General features: G+C 42.4%; 1 protein-coding gene across 2 annotated transcripts in view; it reads left to right on the top strand.

Annotated features, from left to right (window-relative positions):
* Positions 1-19,258, top strand: part of SPRED2 (sprouty related EVH1 domain containing 2) — a 127,517-nt gene that overhangs the window by 84,004 nt on the left and 24,255 nt on the right. For both annotated transcript variants that reach the window (XM_007124886.4, XM_028497216.2), the window contains 2 exons: positions 10,978-11,155; positions 18,927-19,095. In XM_007124886.4, coding sequence (XP_007124948.1) covers positions 10,978-11,155; positions 18,927-19,095 — 347 coding nt within the window. The remainder of the gene's footprint in view (positions 1-10,977; positions 11,156-18,926; positions 19,096-19,258) is intronic.

Raw genomic sequence — 19,258 nt, 5'->3', positions numbered from 1 at the left:
GAACCCGGTTCCCCTGCATCGGCAGGCGGACGCGCAACCACTGCGCCACCAGGGAAGCCCCTGATGCTGGGTTTTTAAAAAGAAATCTTTTCAAAAAAATTTTTTAACTTTGTTGAATTCAGTGGGATTTTAAATTAAATTTTTTTTTAAACTGTATTATATTTACTTCCAAATCGAAGGATTTTTGTTCGTGGTGGAGGGTCGTATGAGTTAATTTTCTGGAGCCAGTGTTTTAAAACTCAAAAATAATTTTTTAAAAATAAATTTATTTATTTATTATTTGTGGCTGCGTTGGGTCTTTTGTTGCTGAGCAGGGGCTACTCTTCTTTGTGGCGCACAGGCTTCTTATTGCGGTGGCTTCTCTTGTTGCGGAGCACGGGCTCTAGGCGCGCAGGCTTCAGTTGTGGCTCGCGGGCTCAGTAGTTGTGGCTCACGGTCTCTAGAGCACAGGCTCAGTAGTTGTGGCGCATGGGCTTAGTTGCTCCACGGCATGTGGGATCTTCCCGGACTAGGGCTCTAACCCGTGTCTCCTGCATTGGCAGGTGGATTCTTAACCACTGCACCACCAGGGAAGCCCCTAAAACTCAAAAATAATTTAAAATGCATTCCAGAGCCTCCTATTAAGGTAATTATCCACTGTAGAGATACTTGACAAATAAGGATATAGAGGTCCGGAGTGGTCTGTCAACCAGGAAACCCACCTAGGATTTAAGGGGCCCATATGCCCAGGAATCTCCAGTTCCCTGGATCCCCAGGGTGGGGAAATTAGGATTTCTGCTATTAGTAGAGATTAGAGCAAATAATCTTCAGATTTCAAGAAAAAATGATTCCTTTCTTCACCAACTGTACAATAAACTACCATGCCTGTCCTGCCCTCTCTCTCCAGGCTTGACCTCAGCTGGGCCTTGCTTCTCCCAGCCGGGTACGTTACTCACCTCAAGAGATAGTTGCTTGGGAAAGTTATATTGACACAGCGAGGGTTGCCAAAGAGCCATTAAAAAAATCTCTCTTAGACACAACTTCTAAAATTGCCTTTCGGGTGCTAAGATTTACTTCAGCCAACACTTTATTGCCCAGGTTTAACACTGCCCGGTGTTATGGTTTTAGGTTGTACATTAGCATAACAGCTCTAATGCCTTTATCTTTATTGTGCCCCAGTTATAAGTGATCCATCATTGTGTATATTATATATTTATCAATAGTATTCTTGTGGTTTCTGAACTTAAGTTCTGAATTTAAATGTAGGTAGGAAAGGTTTTTTGGTTGAAGAAAAAAAAGAACTATAGCTCCATCCTTAAGACATTGGATATATTAAATAAGTAAAATCAAAAGGTTTTGGTTAAACGATTTTTCCAAAAGGGAAAAAAAAAAAAAAATCAAGAGCAACAGAAGTATAATCTAGCTGAATCACTCTTTTCCTGTGGAGGATTTATGCTTGTTCAGACTACAGGTGAGGAAAGCTTAGAGGTTAAATTTTAAATTGTGGGGTTTTTATTATTATTTTGGAGGGGGACGCTGCATTGGGTCTTCGTTGCTGTGCGCAGGCTTTCTCTAGTTGCGGCGAGCGGGGGCTACTCTTCATTGCGGTGCATGGGCTTCTCATTACAGTGCATGGGCTTCTCATTGCGGTGGTTTCTCTTGTGGCGGAGCATGGGCTGTACGCGTGCGGGCTTCAGTAGTGCACATGGGCTCAGTAGCTGTGTCTCGCGGGCTCTAGAGCGCAGGCTCAGTAGTTGTGGCGCACGGGCCTAGTTGCTCCGCGACATGTGGGATCTTCCCGGACCAGGGCTCGAACCTGTGTCACCTGCATTGGCAGGCGGATTCTTAACCACTGTGCCACCAGGGAAGCCCTAAATTGTGTTTTAAAGACAGTACAGTGGAGTGATTCTAATATAACTTTGTAAACCTTGCTGAGAAGGAAACCCCAAAACCAGTGTTTTGTAAGGTAACCTCCAGCGTACCTGGGTGCTGCCGTGGGTATCACCACCTCCCGTTCAGTGTGTGAAGGTTTGCCCTTGGAATTGGGGCTGTCACTGAGGTGAGGGATCAGGGGTCACGAGAAGCTCTGACTTGCCTCACCAGCTGTAGGTTTTTCTAGCTCACCAGAGTGCTCCCTGGTCAGTGTTTCCAGGCTGTGGGGATGTCAGAGGACCCCTAACTGCCTCTGGTATTTCCTCAACTATTTCCTCACAGGCCTCTTAAGCATCTGTCAAGCTTACATGTTTAACTTCCAGCCCTGATCTTTATTCCTTTGTGTCTTGGCTTCATTTCCTTTTCTTGGCCATTATGGGTCACAGGACCCATGAACAGCAGGTACCCTCCACTTGGGACAGCCAGCAGGATGTCCATTCCCATGGACGTCTGCAGGGTGTGTGTTTCAGCCCCACGTGCCAGAGAATGATTTTCGGTGTACATGCTCCTCTGGCTCTTGTGGCCTGAAAGTGTGAGGTAGCACTTGGAGATTGGAAAATGCACATTGTAATATAAAGGAAGGTATTGTACATAATATTATAAACAAGGTAGGGGCATTTATTTTGAATCATGGAAACACTAGCTCATAAAAACGAGTTTGCAGTGGTTATTCTAAAGGAGAGTTTTTGTATTAAAGTTTCAGTAGGAAAATAAAAGTACTAGAGGCCCATGTCTAATAAACTTCAACTTCCTAGGATTGGTTCTAAAGAATTATTTGTAAGTTATTAATCTTTTTTTTTTTTTTTTTTTTTTGCGCGGTATGCGGGCCTCTCACTGTTGCGGTCTCTCCCGTTGCGGAGCACAGGCTCCGGACGCGCAGGCTCAGCGGCCATGGCTCACGGGCCTAGCGGCTCCGCGGCATGTGGGAGCCTCCCAGACCCGGGCACGAACCCGTGTCCCCTGCATCGGCAGGCGGATTCTCAACCACCGCGCCACCAGGGAAGCCCTATAAGTTATTAAATTTAAGAATCATTCCTATGTCAAATATCAGTCATGCTGGCAATGTCCTTCGTAGTAATGGAGAAAACAACCCCTTTTAATAGTGTGTGGGTGAATAGGTCTATTTATGATTCAGGGTAGCTAGGTAGCATGAACAGCAAAGATGCTGGGCTTATGTGGGGCATGTGAAGATGAGAATGAGCACGCCCCATACCTCCCCCTCTGGGTCAGGGTGGAACTTGGACAGGGAGGGCTCTAGTGACCTTGCAGGACAGCAGAACTTACTAGCTGTGATGCAGGATTAAAGTGGGGATTCCTAGGGAATCCCCTGGCTGTCCAGTGGTTAGGACTCTGCGCTTTTACTGCCAAGGGCCAGAGTTCTGTCCCTGGTTGGGGAGCTAAGATCCCACACGCTGTGTGGCATGGCCAAAAATAATAATAAAGTGGGGATTCCTAAAACATTTTCTAGTTATCGTCACTCCCAGATTCTGAGCCCAGTACATAGTAAAGGAGGAAAACCTATTCACACTCCACAGTATAAGCAGGAACCCCTGCTTTCCACCCAGTTAGTTTCTGGATGAAGGTTACATCCCCAGTCATTGCAAGGCAAGCACCCACCACCTTCCAGGTACCATGTTATATATTGGGGTTCCATCCCGAAAACTCATTCCATGCCATTTTAAAACAACATAAATTGATCACAAAGATAAAACACATAAAAGCTCTGCTGTATCCTCTGGGGGAATGACTCTGCATGGGCAAAATGAGCTGCAGCATCTCAGAAATGCAGGGACACTATGAAGGTTGGATGAAGAGCCTGCCTTCTTCTTTGGGTGAATCTGGTCCCTGGCACAGGGCCTTGGTGCCATGCATTCAAAGTTATGGTGTCAGTACCTGTTTGAGGTACATGGATTCTCTTACTAGCAGATACAGGGTGTAGGGCGGTTTCCAAGACGACTCTCCATCAAGTGTACTTCTTGGCTGATTTCATGGATGTTAAGTTAACTGTGGGGAAGCCTTTTTCTTTTTTTTTTCTTTTTTTTTTTGCGGTACGTGGGCCTCTCTCTGCTGCGGCCTCTCCCATTGCGGAGCACAGGCTCCGGACGCGCAGGCCCAGCGGCCATGGCTCACGGGCCCAGCCCCTCTGCGGCATGTGGGATCCTCCCGGACCGGGGCATGAACCCGTATCCCCTGCATCGGCAGGCGGACTCTCAACCACTGCGCCACCAGGGAAGCCCCAGGAAGCCTTTTTCTTGAGTGATCTTAGCCCACTTTTTAGCTCCCCCAACTCTGATATCATGCAAGCCAGTTCTCTTTAAGAAGCAAACACTTAATGTTCAGAAAAGTCCTCTGCTTCGTAGTGGCTGCTCATTAGCATTTGAGAGGAGAGCCAGGTGCCTTCACCAGAATTGGCTCCTGCAGGGTCTCGCACCTCTAGATGCTTTTCTTATCACTGTTGCCTGTAATGGCCTAACCATACAAACAATACAAATTTTGTTTGACAAGAAGCGGGCAGAGCTAGTGTCTACCTGTAGGGGCTTGTACAGGGCTGAAAACCACGTTTCCACCATGCATAAAACTCCATTATGTACAGCTTTCCTTTCCAAACTTTATAAAGTTTGGATTATATAAATTTCTAAAACCAGGGCAGCCTACTTTAAAAAAAATTCTTAAGTAGTTGATACCTAATAAAACTCAAGAAACCACCACCCTTTTAAACAGAATATGACCAATTTCTTTGGCTTCTCAACTCATTTGATTCTGCTGAAATATTTTGTTGATCCTTTTTAAAAAGATGACAGGACACATATATTTCACACACATATGTTTTATACATGCATGTAATACTTTATATATACATAACAATTCGATTAAATCAAAGAGCTTTTCTAAATCTATAGGCACAAGGAAGGCTGGGGGTGGGCCGGGGGTGTGATTACAGTGAAGAGTGGGCCTCGTCCCCCGCGGGACGTGGTGTTCTATTTGGCTCAGCTGGCGGCTGGGGTCGTGCTGGGACCAAGAGGGAGCTGAGAGGCTGCGATCTGGACTAATCCCTGTCAAGGTCTGGTGAAGTGGAGAAGGATGGAAAAAGAGGGCTGGGAGGAAGTGAATGTAATGTTTAGCATCATGGAGAGATAAAGGAGCCCTGTAATCAGATAAGGGCTGGCTGAGGAGGGGGCCGGGGAAGTATTTATGGGAGATGTCAAAGTTCCAGGCTCTGTCTCTGAAGCCAGTGGGGGAGGGGGAGGAGCAGAGCGCCAGTTCCCCGATGGCAGATGGACTGCTTCTCTACAGGTGTGCCTGAAATGTAGGCTCAGACCTGTTCTTTATAAATCTGCCTTGCATTAATCATTGCTGGAGGTCCGTTTTGGATTTTCTCCTGCTGTCCAAGGCCCGACAAGCCTCCCTGCCACTCCGTTGTCTGACAGCTGAAAAAGGCAGGCAGTCAGGAAACCCAGTCCTCAGTGGCCAGGCAGGCTTGTCTTTAAAGGACCTGCTTTTGTAATTAAAGTCAGCCTTTCAGCAAAAATAATTATGATGGCTACAGTTGACCAAGCTTCTTTGTATCAGGCACTGGACCTCAGTTACTGCTTTTAACCCTCAGGACATCCCAGCACGGTATACTCTTCTTCGTTTTTTGCAAATGAGGAAACTGAAGCTCAAAAAGAGGCTTCTTCAGCTACTGAGAAGGTCAAGGCAGTGCTGACCTGTCTGGCTTCGAACATTCTTTACAGACACAGTGCTGCCTCATCACTGTTTCCTACAATCCCTTTGTTTACTTCTGTAACGTGGCCCAGACAGGGCCTGCTCTGAATCTGGGGAGAACAGCTTAGGACAGAAAGGCCTGAGATCCAAAACTACTTGTGCCACCTTGGAATCAGCACCCCAAAACAAAAAGCTAGCTTTAAAATTGTTCTTTCTCTCCCTCCCCATCCTGCCATGGGATGTCACCGACCTCTGTTGCTTGTTGAGTGATTGCAGGACAGCAGGTCCTGTTTTTACAAATAAGGCTGCATGTGGGGAGTGCAAAGCTTTGTCCTTCAAGGAACCACATTTGGCCAGATCCCCAGCCCAATTAGAAAAAGCCAGTTTTACTCAAAATGCATATAAAGAATATAGTGGTGCTCAGGTGGTGGTCAGACACCATTTGTAATGACATTGATTCTTAGGGTCAGTTTAACTCAAGTTCAGACATTAGGGAGGGCTCCATTCAGTTTGTGTTTGGACCCACGCCTGGAACTTCACCAGGTCCTAATCAGTTACACCAGTTTAACAGTTGAAACTTTTAGAAGCATGAGGTGATCGTTGTTGTTGACAATAGCGTTTTGGGGGAATTTTCTAAAGCGTACCCGCGGCATTTTTCTTGTGCACATGAAGAAACGCCTCTGCTTTAGCCTTTCCTGCTTCATCCCGCACCCCACAGACAAACCCCGCATCTGGCTTAAGCGTGTTGTTTAATTCTTTCCAGAAAGAGGGAGGGAAGGTGGGAAGGGAGTTTTTTCCTTCTTTATACCTTTTTGGTAGTAGAGTTCATTGTCCTTTCTGTTCTGGGTGGGGTGAGTGCCTGAATAACGTAAATACACCACGGAGAGGAAGCAGTTGGCATGCGGCCATGCGGCTGGATTATGCAGACACCCTTCGCAGCTTTTAGTGCAACGCTTTATCCCCCTGCCTTGTTTTCAACAGTCACTTGCCTCAGTTAATGCGGGCTATTGGGGTTGCTGCCAGAGGAGATGAGGGGCTTTTCTTCCGCACCCTCAACACCAGGTCCTAATCAGTTACACCAGTTTAACAGTTGAACTGGTGTTAAACTGGTGTAACCATAGAGAAGCACACCACAGAGAAATCTGTGCCCTCGGGAACGGGCGTTGAAGGAATCAGGGCAGGAAAAGGGGATGCTGCAGACCACAAGCAAAGGCCCAAATTAATAGCCCCTGCAGTCTGGAAGCCAGGGGCTGGGGTATTTGTTTGAATCTCTAATAAATGAATACTTTTTGGAAATAAGTTTATGGCACCCACATAAGTAATGCAAACTTCCCTTTTTCATGTTTACTTAATCCCTTCAAAGGAAGGGAGAAAAGCACACAGCCGCAACAAAAAAAAAGTAAAAGCATGTTTTAGCAAGAGGCGTGTAGAGTTTCAGTTATTCACCTTGGCCATTTCCTGTTGGGATGAACCCACAGTACATTCACAGACGATTTGAGAAAGCTGTGTTTCATACTAGAGAATTACACATCCTGCGAACCCTTAGTTTTTCTAGAATAAATGGGGAATGTGGGGGGAGTATATTCTCAAATTGTCTGTATGTAACTAAACAAATATTATAAAATGTTCTTAATCTCTCTGATCTAAAGGAATATGCATGTTGAATCCTGAGGTGAATGGATTAATGATAGAAACCATGTGACTTTTTAAATTCAATTTTCCTATTAACGAAAAGGAAATCTTTAGCCTATCCCAGTTAAGCTGTTGTGGCTCATAAGCAAATGAGTATTGAACACTATATTTTCTCAGAGATTTTCTTAGCTACAAATAATTTTTTAAAACCTGTTTCCAAATATTGTCTATTTAACCCATTCATTCCACGACCTACTACATGAAAGACATCACTCTAGGTTCTAAGGATACAGCAGTAAATAAAAAGGGCAAAGTCCCTGCTCTCATGGAGTTTACATTCTGGTTGGGAAAAGTGGGCAAACAGGGCAGATGTTGATTTAGTAGCATGTAGAGAGACAAAGCACGGTGAGAAGATTTAAGAGGGGTGGAGTGTGCTGCTTTATATAAAGTGGACGGAGAAATCTTCTCTAATGAAATAACCCTGGACAGAGACCCGAACGAATGAAGAAAATGAGCCTAGTTGGTGTGTGGAAAGAAGAGTGGGAAATGGGGTTTGAAGCGAAGGAAATAACGAGTGCAAAGGCCCTGAGGTAGGGTGCTTAATGCGGCGGACCATCAAGGACTATGGGACTGAAGTGGGATGAGCAGGGAGGAGAGTAAGATATGCACTAGATTTTGACTCTTACTCGGAGTAATACAAGAAGCTTTTGGACAGTTTGAATAGAATGTCTTAGTCTGACTTACCTTTTGGCTTTCTTAGAAAGTTGGGCAGGTATGGGAAGTAAGGAGGCCAGTTAGGAGGCTAGTTAGGAGGCTGTTGCAATCGTCAGAGAAGTGTTCTGGATATATTTCAAAGGAAGAGCCAGTTGGGAATCACGAGTTCAGTCCTTTTTTTAAGAAGATGTTGGGGTTAGGAGTTTATTAATTAATTATTTTTGCTGTGTTGGGTCTTCGTTTCTGTGCGAGGGCTTTCTCTAGTTGTGGCAAGCGGGGGCCACTCTTCATCGCGGTGCACGGGCCTCTCACTATCGCGACCTCTCTTGTTGCGGAGCACAGGCTCCAGACGCGCAGGCTCAGTAGTTGTGGCTCACGGGCCTAGTTGCTCCGCGGCATGTGGGATCCTCCCAGACCAGGGATCGAACCTGTGTCCCCTGCATTAGCAGGCAGATTCTCAACCACTGCGCCACCAGGGAAGCCCTACGAGTTCAGTCTTAAACATGTTAACTGAGGTGCCTACTAGATGCCAAAGCAGAGAAATCACATAGGCAGTTGGTTTTACTGATCTGAAGCTTAGGAAAGAGGTCTGGGTATGGAAATGTGAATTGGGGCACTGTTAGCACATGGAAAATATTTAAGTGGAGTCGTTGGCCCTGGCTTACATCATGGATCGTGTAGGCACAGTTAAAGGAGGGGAGGCAGCAAATACTGGTACCAAGTAGTAGGCGTGCTAGTGGACGCCGGTGCAAGGTCTCTTCCGAGTGTGTCTATTTTCTCAGTGAAATTAAAGCATGCTCATCCATCATCTGAGAGGGAGGGGGCAGGAGGACATATGAAACAGTCTTCTTGGGGATGGATCAGGGAAATATAGCAGGATGCTGGGTAGACCCACTTGAGTTTAGTGGTTAGGACTTCAAAAGTAGACCTACAAGCATAGTAGAGTGGGGTCTTTCCCTCTGGCCATGTACAGCAGCCTGAGTGAGGGCATGGAGTTAAGTAGATGGTAGGATTTCACCAGGGTTTGGAGTTTCACTGGGCAACTTCAGTAAGGAAAGAGAAGGCAAACATGTTTAGGTTTTCTGCAAGAGTATCATGATAGACCGTGGAACTTAAGTTGGGTATAGAGAATCAAGTGAGAACCTGAGGGTGTGAACAGGGCACTATTGGCCCTGGTGAGGTGAAGAATTATTGGAATCTAGAGACTGTGAGCTGCACCATAGGGAGATGGTGGCTGGAGAGCAGGATGCTTAAGACTGACAAGGTCAAGAGAGTGACCTAGGCCTGGGTGGCTGAGACAAGGACATTGAAGGAGAAGAGTTCCAGAAACTGAGAGGTCAAAGAATTGGAAGGATCCTCTGGGTGAATGATGAAACTACGAAGAATCGTGCCAGGGGTCATGGTGAAGAGATGGAGGGACAGTAAGCGCACTTGCTAACCTCTTCAAGGAATGAAGAGGGGTGACCAGAGGTCTGAGGAAGGGGGCACAGTCAGACTTGTGAGCTTCAGAGGAACTGGAGAGAGTGCCGATAGCCTGCAGTAGAGGTGGCTACCCTACCCCCCATCTAGGCTGAGCAGGGGAAGGGTGCAGGAGAGAGAAGGCAGCCACACGAGTGGGCCACGTGACTCAGCCAGAGCGCGTTTTCATTTAGGTTAAGAAAGTGAAAGGAACTTACAAGAGGTACCTGGAGTAGTCAAATTCATAGAGACCGGGAGTAAGACGGGGAGTTAGTGTTGAAGGGTACAGCGTTTCAGTTTGGGAAGATGAAAAAAGTTCTGGAATTGGATGGTTGATGTTCTGGTGATGGTTGCAGAACTGTGTGGATGTACTTGATGCCACGGAATGGTACACTTAAAATGGCTAAAATAAATTTTCCATTATGTGTATTTTACCACAATAAAAACAAGTGCGAAAGGAAGGGTTTAGGAAGTAAAAGGGGATGTTGGCCCTTGAGTCCCAGGGGCACAGTGGGAGGGGAGCTGGGTCACAGTAGTGGGTGAGCTGCAGGGGGTGGTAGGGAACCTGGGTGGCTTTGCCTTTGGGGGTGAGTGAGGTGAAAGATGTGGGGCCAGAGGGACAGTCTGAGTGGCGTTTGGCAGATCGCAGGTTGCCCGGCTAGGCTCTGAGCACTGGGCCTGGGGTGCGTAGAAAGAGAGGGTTCTATGTTTCTCTGCATCTTTGTTTCCCTAGAATCTGGTACAGTGCCTGGCATGTAGAAGATGGGGATGTATGTTTGAAAGATTAAAAAAAGCAATGTTGTTCCAAAAAAAGAAAACAGCAAGTGAAAATTTAACGGCTTTGCCGAAAATCCAAATAAGTTTCGGAAAAGTGATGAAGAATGAGAAGAAGCTAGAGTTGGTCTCTGGAGGAGAAAGAGGATTTTTGGCCAATGTGCAAAAGAACTTATTGCGAAATCAAAGTTTAGACTGGAAAAAATAAAATCATAAACAGAAGGCTACACATGTGTAAAGGGTATTTGAACTGAAATATAAATGATCGCACAGTGAATTTTTGATTTAGGAGTGGACTATCGTCTACTTAACGCTAAATCAGAAGATTATTAGCCTTATAAAATGTTAAGCCTTGGTCATTCATTATAAACCAAGTTTTAAGGGTTGAAACCATAATGTCCTCTTAAGTTAATAGATTCGTCTTTCTGAACTTATAGATACCAAACTGTAGATAGAAGTTCATCGTTTTATTATTAATACGTCCACCTAGAAACTGGAGAATGTTATGCTTGCATACATCCTCAAAGATCCACAAATATGTTTTAATGACTGGGCGTCTTTTTTTTTTTTTTTTTTTTTTTTAAACGTACTTTTATATTGAGTTTAAGAGTTTGGGTTTTTCCCTGAACATTGATACAGGCTATCTTTTAATGTTGCTGCCAGGCGTAGATTTTCTTTTGATGAGTCCCCAAAATGCTGGCTGTGGTCCCCTTGCACTATGAAACGTGTCCTCCAGCTCCAGACCATTGTCATGCCCCATTCTTCTTGTTGTTGTCGTTTTAGTGACAGCTATATTGTGCGCGTCAAGGCTGTGGTTATGACCAGAGATGACTCCAGCGGGGGATGGTTCCCACAGGAAGGAGGCGGGATCAGTCGCGTGGGGGTCTGTAAGGTCATGCACCCCGAAGGCAATGGACGAAGCGGCTTTCTCATCCATGGTGAACGACAGAAAGACAAACTGGTAATGGCAGACGTGCAACGCGTGGGTTAAATTAGCAACGACTGATTTCTTGACATTAAATCATAGCCCTTTTCCTGTAGGTATTTTTTTCCTTCTTTCTCTGACTTCAGACTCTTGCAAAAGCTTCCAAAGTTAGAACTCACGGGGCTGGCGCCAAATTGCAAAACCTAACCTTGGCTTTTCAGTGAAGTCACTTTTTACTACACACCGTATAACTCAGATGCTTAGAAGTCGTGCATTTGGCTGTCTTATTTGCGTCTTGATTAATTAAGCTGTCTTTCTGTCACTGTAACAAGATGTTCAGAACGAAAGTATGTTCTTTATTATGAATCACCTCGTAGGGAGCTGTGAAGTCAGAGTTTTTTTAAACATTGGGTTTATTCATGGAGCATGCCATCAAGGTTTGGATGGTGAGAGAGAGAATGCAAAGAGGAAGTGTCGTCTGACGTTACTTCTAAATAAATGTTTATCTCAAAAATACTGCAGCTTCTATTTCATAAGCTAATGAATAAAACATGTTTGGGAAAAGAAAGTAACAAAAAGCAGCGGCATTACACTCCTGTAATAATTCTACATGCTTAAAAATAGGCACTTTGGAGAGTAATCATTATCTCACAAAGATGGGGGCGTTGATCGTTTATAACATAGTTTCATGGAGGGACTGGATGTCCAGTTCTATGTTATGAAGGAATCTATGATACGAAGGAAAATTGTCTATTTTTAATTGGTGGCCTTGAATCTGGGAGAACATGCTCCTATCTGTGTTTGATCCTGTATACTCCAAAGCCAACCATTGATTCAAAATGTGCAGGATCATGCAGGATCTCAACAGAGAAAATACAGAGACACCACAGGAATAAGTCAGTGGTACATTTGAGACCCTTGACAGCGGCATGTGTTGAGTTTTATGTGCTGAGTATACAAACTTAATCTTCTTCTGCAACCACTTCTTAATGTTTATAAAGGTTACAAAATAAGGCAGAACAATTTCTAAATGTTATATATGGATTAACAGAAATGGTATTTTCACACTTGATTCATTTCTGAAAATGAAATGAATGAAAATTTAAAGGGAGAATATAGCTCATTTTAAGAAACATGGCCATTCAAGAAATTCCTTACATAATAGTCAAATAATTAAAATATTCTTGTTGATACGATATTCACAATAAAGGCAATGTAACCACACTAACAAGAAATAGTAAAATAACTACCTTTTATCCAGCATTTACCTAAGGGCTGAGTACAATGCTAGCCCTTTAGTTAAGATGTATCATTGTATCCTTACAGTAGCCTGTATAGCTATAACTGAAGAAACTAAGATTCAGAAAGACTCCTTGTTCTGGATGACCCATCTTGGGGGCCGGGAACCGGTATTTGATACCCTGTCACTCTGACCCCAAACTGAGCCAAAGTCGCATGTACATAACCATCTCTAGCCCTTTGCTTTGATATAGTTTTTTTCCCTTTGTGCGTATTTATATTTTTACCTAGCTGTAATCAGAGCTTGTAAACAGTTTTATATCTGTGTGTGTGGTGTGGTTTTGTTTTGTTTTGTTTTTTTGGGCCACATGGCATGTGGGATCTTAGTTCCCCGACCAGGGATCAAACCCTTGCCCCCTGCAGTGGAAGCGCGGAGTCTTAACCACTGGACCACCAGGGAAGTCCCTAAAGTTTTATATCTCATAAGATATTCTCATAAGAAATTTTCCACGTTGCTGGTATCAGGTTGACGTTCCATTGTTTATTTGAGGATCTCCTTAGTGTCAAATGTTAAGATTCCTTCCCTTCCCACTACCCCCAGTATTATCTACCTGCATTTTCCACACTTATTATTTACTTGTAATAATTTGAGGGGGCAGATTTTTATGACTTTTGATACTTGTACAAAGAGCTGCTACCAGCATATATGAGAATTTTCTTTAACACACTGAGGGTCACATATTTTAAATCTTTACCAATTTGATTAGAGTAACAGTGGTATCTTGTTGATTAAAAACGAGATCAGATGTTTTTCTGTTTGTTAAACAGTCTTAACTGTGAATTATCTGTCAATGTCCTTTGCATATTTACCTTTTGGGGCCTGATTTTTCTCCTTGATATGTATGCCCTCTAAGTATAACAAAGATACTCCTCTTCATCTACATATTTGCAGATATTTTTATAATCTATTGCTTGCCTTTTTTATTTTAGTTGGGGTTCTCTTCCTACAAAAATTTTGCTAGAAAAATTTTTTTCACCTTTTCCCTTTTTATTTTTATCGTTACTACTTTTGTGTTAGCAAATTATTGTACCTGAATGGTTACATCTTTTTCGGTCTATTTTTTCCTGGTATTTCTGTGGTTTGTCATAGAATATGTCAACCTGAGATAGCCTTTAGATTGTCTAATTCAGCCCTTTCATTTTATAGGTACATTTATAAACTTGTACCACCGACTTGACCATAGTAATTGTGAGCTTCTACAATTTTGTTTGAGGCCCTTTATGTAAATAACGTCAGTTCAATTCCTGCAACATTCTGAAGGAGGAGGATACTACTGTTGATATTATCTACACTTTGTAATGGGGAAACCTCAATTCTCCAAGAAGTGATCCATTTCCTCAGTCTGGGGCACATAGTCATTAGCAGAGCCAGCACTGGGAACCATTTCATTGTGAAGCCAAAACCTGGTCCCTTCATACCAGCTCTGCATGGGAATAGGACAGTCCTGGCTGTGGACCACCTTCTGTTGTGTGTTGCTATTGCACAAGGATTGTGTGTCTCATCCCCTGCCCTGTCATGTTTCTCCATCACCCTCTCCCTCTTCCCCCTTACATTCTGTGACTCTACACTGCTGGACTTTTATATATTATATCCACTAGTAGTTAAATCACACACCCATACACCCAGATGTGCTTCTGCATCTTTCCATCCCTCACTGTGCCTGTTTCACACTCTGGTAAATCCTGGACTCCTAACACACAACCCCACACACACTTTTGGCAATATGGTGACTCCTCCTTTGGCCTCCAAGCTTACGGAATGCAGCATTTCTGCCCACTGGAGGGTATGAAGCCTCCTGGAAGCTGTGCAAATGGGGTGGGGTTGTTGAAGGACACCCCTCCCCTTCAGTGGTGGAATGGCGAGGAGAGGGTGGAGATCATTTTGAGAATACAGAGAATGGATGGTATCAGAGTTCCCAGTATTCCAACCGGGACAACCAGCCTTTTCTGATAGAAACTGTTGTCAGTAGTTTTGTAGAGCAGTTCTAGAATTCAGCACATTGGTTTTTGTTGTCGTTACTTGACTTCTGTGTTGACGCCTGTGAACTTAACTTCCTTTGTTTCTACGGGAAAAGTCTGTGTTCCAAATATCCATTCACAAAGTCGTTATTTGGATAAGTTTTTGCGAGTTGGAGACAATCAAGTTTTCCTGAGAAATTATATGTAAACTAAAAATTTCTGAGTTGAATCTCATTTTAGATGGATTAGAGGATTTTACTTCTGAAATGAATCCTGTGAGAAACTACCTTATGAAGGTGAATCACAAAATCTAAAAGGTTGATCATTCCAGTGCAGGTCTGTGAGCACTCCCACACATATTTGGTGGGAGTTACAGCTGGCAAACTCTTTGAAAGGCGGTTTGGCAGGATATTAATTTAAAATGTGTATTCCTTTTTACTTGGCAGTTCCACATCTAAACCCTAGCCTATGGAAATAGACTGCAGAGCTTTATGGATAGCTACAGTTATCAGAGAGTTTTGGTCTCAGAATCCCTTTACACTCTAAAAATGTATTGAGGACCCCAAAACGCTTTTATCTTGTAGCTTATAGCTACTAATATTTACCATACTAGAAATTAAAACTGAAATTGTTAAAAAATCTTAAACAGTAGTGTTAGCATAAATGACATTCTTTACAGGCAAGAATAGGCATATAACTATTTTCCAGAAAAAAAAATGATTAGAAGAATAACATTGCTTTGCATTTTTGCAGATCTCTTTATTATCTGACTTAATAGAAAATAGCTGGATTCTAATGTCTACTCTTGCTTTCAATCTGTGGCCATATGTTTTGATTGAAGTATTAGAAGAAAATCCAGCCTCACACAGATATGTAGTTGGAAAACATAGAAATATTTTAATAGCGTTTTCAGACCATCGTAGATATACTTCTTTGAGGCTACACCAAAACTCGGCTTGTAGTAGTTTCTTAAATGTGGACTCTGAAACCATATCAATGACCTTTTTATACTCGATTACATTAAAATCCACTGGTTTATCTTTCTCTTTGCATGGATCTTTTACTCATTCCTGATTTTGTAACGTCATGCATTGGTCATTTGGAAAATAATGGTTTACTGAGTTAAACAGATCTTCCAAATGTTGATACATTTAATTCTACAATATCAAAAATCACATTTCTTAATATCACCACTGATCTCATTAGAAAAGTCTTAAGTATTGGGAAGCTGTCCAAAATTCTAATTTTCACTTGAAAGTTGAAATTTTATTATTGGCAACAAGTATCTCGTTGTTTTCCTTGAGGTGACAGGCTCGCTGTGTTCATCTTCAAGAAAATGTCTGCCAAGTACCCAAGTCTGAATAACAACCGTAGTTCACCTGTAGGCTGTTCTTTCAAGTAAACCTGGTGATCCATGAGGAAAGTAGTTAGTTCAACTCACAACTGCAGCAATTACACACGTTTTTCCTTGAGACAATCGTCATTCTTCCCCATGCAGTAGAAGTAAAAAGGCTGTGAGAGATACTCTTCCCTTTTCTAACTACGCATTTGTGCAAAGCCAGAGTTTCTTCCCATACTTCAGCCAAAGCAATGTATTACAGAAGATCAAATGCAGAAGCAGATATGAGAATCCAATTATGTGTACTTCCCAATTCATCACACGAGATGAAAGATGTGTATTCACAGGTCAAGATATAATAATTTTTAACTGCTTCATCAAGGACAATCCTACATAAGACTGGCCTTTTTTACTTTGACCATGTGACAGTGGTGAATCCGGTGACTTTGGTACTGTTTGGTGCCACTGCCTGGCCTTGATTTATGCCTCAGCACAGCAGTTTTACCCACCGTTCCTTTTGCACCATTAGAAGAACTGGCAACACAATGAAAAAGCAAAAATGTCTTAATATATGAAAATAGTTTTGCCATCCTAGACCCCATGAAAGGACCTGGGGGTGCAGAAGGAAGGCTCCCAAGAGACCAAACTTTGAGAACGTGTTCAAGGATGTTCATTCCAGCATTAGACAATGTAAAAGTGACCAATTAGAAATGACTTAAATGCCCATTAATGTGGAGAATGGCTGAATAATTTTAATATATCCATACTGAGGAATATTATTTATGCAGCCACTAAACAGAATCCTTTTTACCTTCCTATATCTCCAAGACATGTTTTTGGGAAAAAGGCAAGTTGAAGACCAGTTTATAGGTTTGGCTACATTTAAACAGACTCACACACACAAACTTACATGCGTATGTAAAGAAGCTGCAGGAAGGGAACTGGAGTTGTGTCTACCATACCGACAGTGGGCAGTTCTGGAGAGGGAGAAGCGTTGAGGGTAGGGAGGGTGAGATGGGCAAGAATGGAACCTTCATGGACTCACCTAAATTACTTAAATCTTCTACAATATGGATTTCTTGTATCGATTTTTTTGAAACCTCCAACAAGAATATATAATCACCTTTTTTCTCCCCACGCATCTGATTTAAAAAGCTATTTTTAAAAGCCTTTCTCAACTTTTAAGTCAATGCCTAAACTTCATTTTAGAAGATTGATACCTATTATGCCAAAACTTCACTAGAGGGGTTATACCTGTTAGGAAGATGTAAGCATTTGAACATTTTCATTTTTGTCATTAAACTTAGATAGGTAATGGTGTAATTTTGTTTAAGAGAACAAAGAAATGGTATCTGGCCTCCTCCCCCTCACATAATTTAGGTGGCTAAACTTTACTTTTCTAAGAACTTATTACACTTCTCTAGGAAGATGTACCTTTGGAATAATCTTAAACTCAGAAAATGTCAACCAAAGACTAATTTCTTTCACCCCCAAAATATGGAGAAAACCAGAAGTCTTTGTTTTTACAAAAAAGTTTATTTTGAGACTTTGCATTGAGACTATTAAATTCTAAAATAGATAACATTTGTTAGTTAAAGCCTTGGTTATTTGGATTTCCCCAATTTGGAATGGGGCTGGGCTGACATTTAATCATTGTGCTATTCTTAGGGGAAAATGGCCATAGTAAGCAATTTAATCATAAATAGAACTGTGCGAGGGGACTGTTGTCTTCTTTCAATACAATGGAATAAAGTTAACTGCTTGGGACTGCTATTTGATATGCCAATTTGACTATTATTCTCATCTATTAAGTTAGGGAACATTTATTAGGCAATGCTTAATTTCTGTTTGCTTAGATGTATTCTTGAAAGTTGTACTCATTTAAAGATATTCTAACTGGAATTTTTATTAATTTAGGCAGGCCTTTATTCTTTCACTTAGTTAAAAATTAATAAGATCTCATTTTGTTAAATGTAGAACTTTGCCAGAACAAGATCAAAGCTAGTAAAACTTAGCAAAATCATTTTGATATATATATAATGAAACCATAGAAATAAATATTGTCAATATTTTGGAGCTTTCTATGAATAAAGACTGGAGTTTACATTCACATGATTGCAATGCCTCTTTTATTCTATAATCTTAAACTCTGGTATCTTTACCAGCAATAGCACTCTACACACAGAGGGAGTTATTTTATAAAACATCTTGATCTTTTACAGTCTAGTTGGGGGAACAAGACTAATGCACACGAAACTGTTAGAGAATAATATGAAACCAAGTACTAAATTGTGAAGGTGACAAAAACTGAAGTAAATAAAAGAGTAAAACATAATGCGATATACTGGGAAGCGTGTATGACCCTGTTAGGTTTCTTACTGTTTGGTGTTTTCAAAGCATGTTCATGTGTACATTCATTGATAACGTTGGTATTACTTCCCCTTTAGAGATTAAAAGGTCAGAGGTCTAAGACAATCTGCTCAAAGTCATAGCTTAGTAGAAAGGCCGTTCTGAGAGGAGATTGCTAGAAATTTGGAGATTGTTCTAATAATCCAGATAAAAGGTTAGTAGAGACCTAGATCACGGTAGTAGCAATTGAAACAGGGATGATACAAAAGATGTTGAAGGAAAAATGAAATGGACTTGGTGAATAATAATACAGGGGATAGAGAAAGCCGAAGAGGCTAAAGAAAACCACGGAGATGTGAGCCAGAGAGAATGAACAGAGAGGGGTTGGCATTGCTAGATAAGGGGAAGTTACTAGGGGCAGAACTTTCAGAGCAAGTTAGTTATTTTCTCAGCTTGTTGAATTTGAGGTCACTGAGAGACACTCATTAGGACAGGAGAAGGAAGATTGAGACCCCTGATGTAGAAGCAGTCAACCTGGAACAGAGCAAAGCCCCAAGACTGGACCTCAGCTTAGTGTCCCCTAGTCAGAGGCAGGAGGAAGGAAAATGAGCGAGATAAAGAGCATGGTTAAGGGGTACAGCAATACAGTGAGGACCACCAAGGGTGCTGGGTAGCAAGGAGTGGATGGTCAATAGAGGCAGACAAAGACTTCCTTCAAGAAGCCTTCAAAGATACGTGAAGGCAGAGGGGAGGGTTTTTATTAGTTGCCACCAAGGACGATGGTTCCTAGTTAGATTTTTGTAACCAGACACAATCATGACGATTTAACAAGTAACCCGCCTGTGTGTTTCAATCCTTCAGGTGGTATTGGAATGCTATGTGAGAAAGGACTTGGTCTATACCAAAGCCAACCCAACCTTTCATCACTGGAAGGTCGACAATAGGAAGTTTGGACTTACTTTCCAAAGCCCTGCTGATGCTCGAGCCTTTGACAGGGGAGTGAGGAAAGCAATCGAAGACCTTATAGAAGGTATTGAATTTATCGCTACATTCTCAGTGGGACTATGGGAAGTTTCCAGGTTCTTTTTAATCTGAATTGTCTGCCATCATATATTTGTGGATTATTTGCAGGAAGGTTGGGGGCCAGGTCAGTAGAGGCCAAAACTTTAGGAACATCCAAGGAGAAAAAAACT

The sequence above is a fragment of the Physeter macrocephalus genome, chromosome 12 (assembly GCF_002837175.3).
Source record: "Physeter macrocephalus isolate SW-GA chromosome 12, ASM283717v5, whole genome shotgun sequence".
NCBI classification, from domain to species: domain Eukaryota; kingdom Metazoa; phylum Chordata; class Mammalia; order Artiodactyla; family Physeteridae; genus Physeter; species Physeter macrocephalus.
This window is presented reverse-complemented; position numbering and strand designations above follow the sequence as displayed.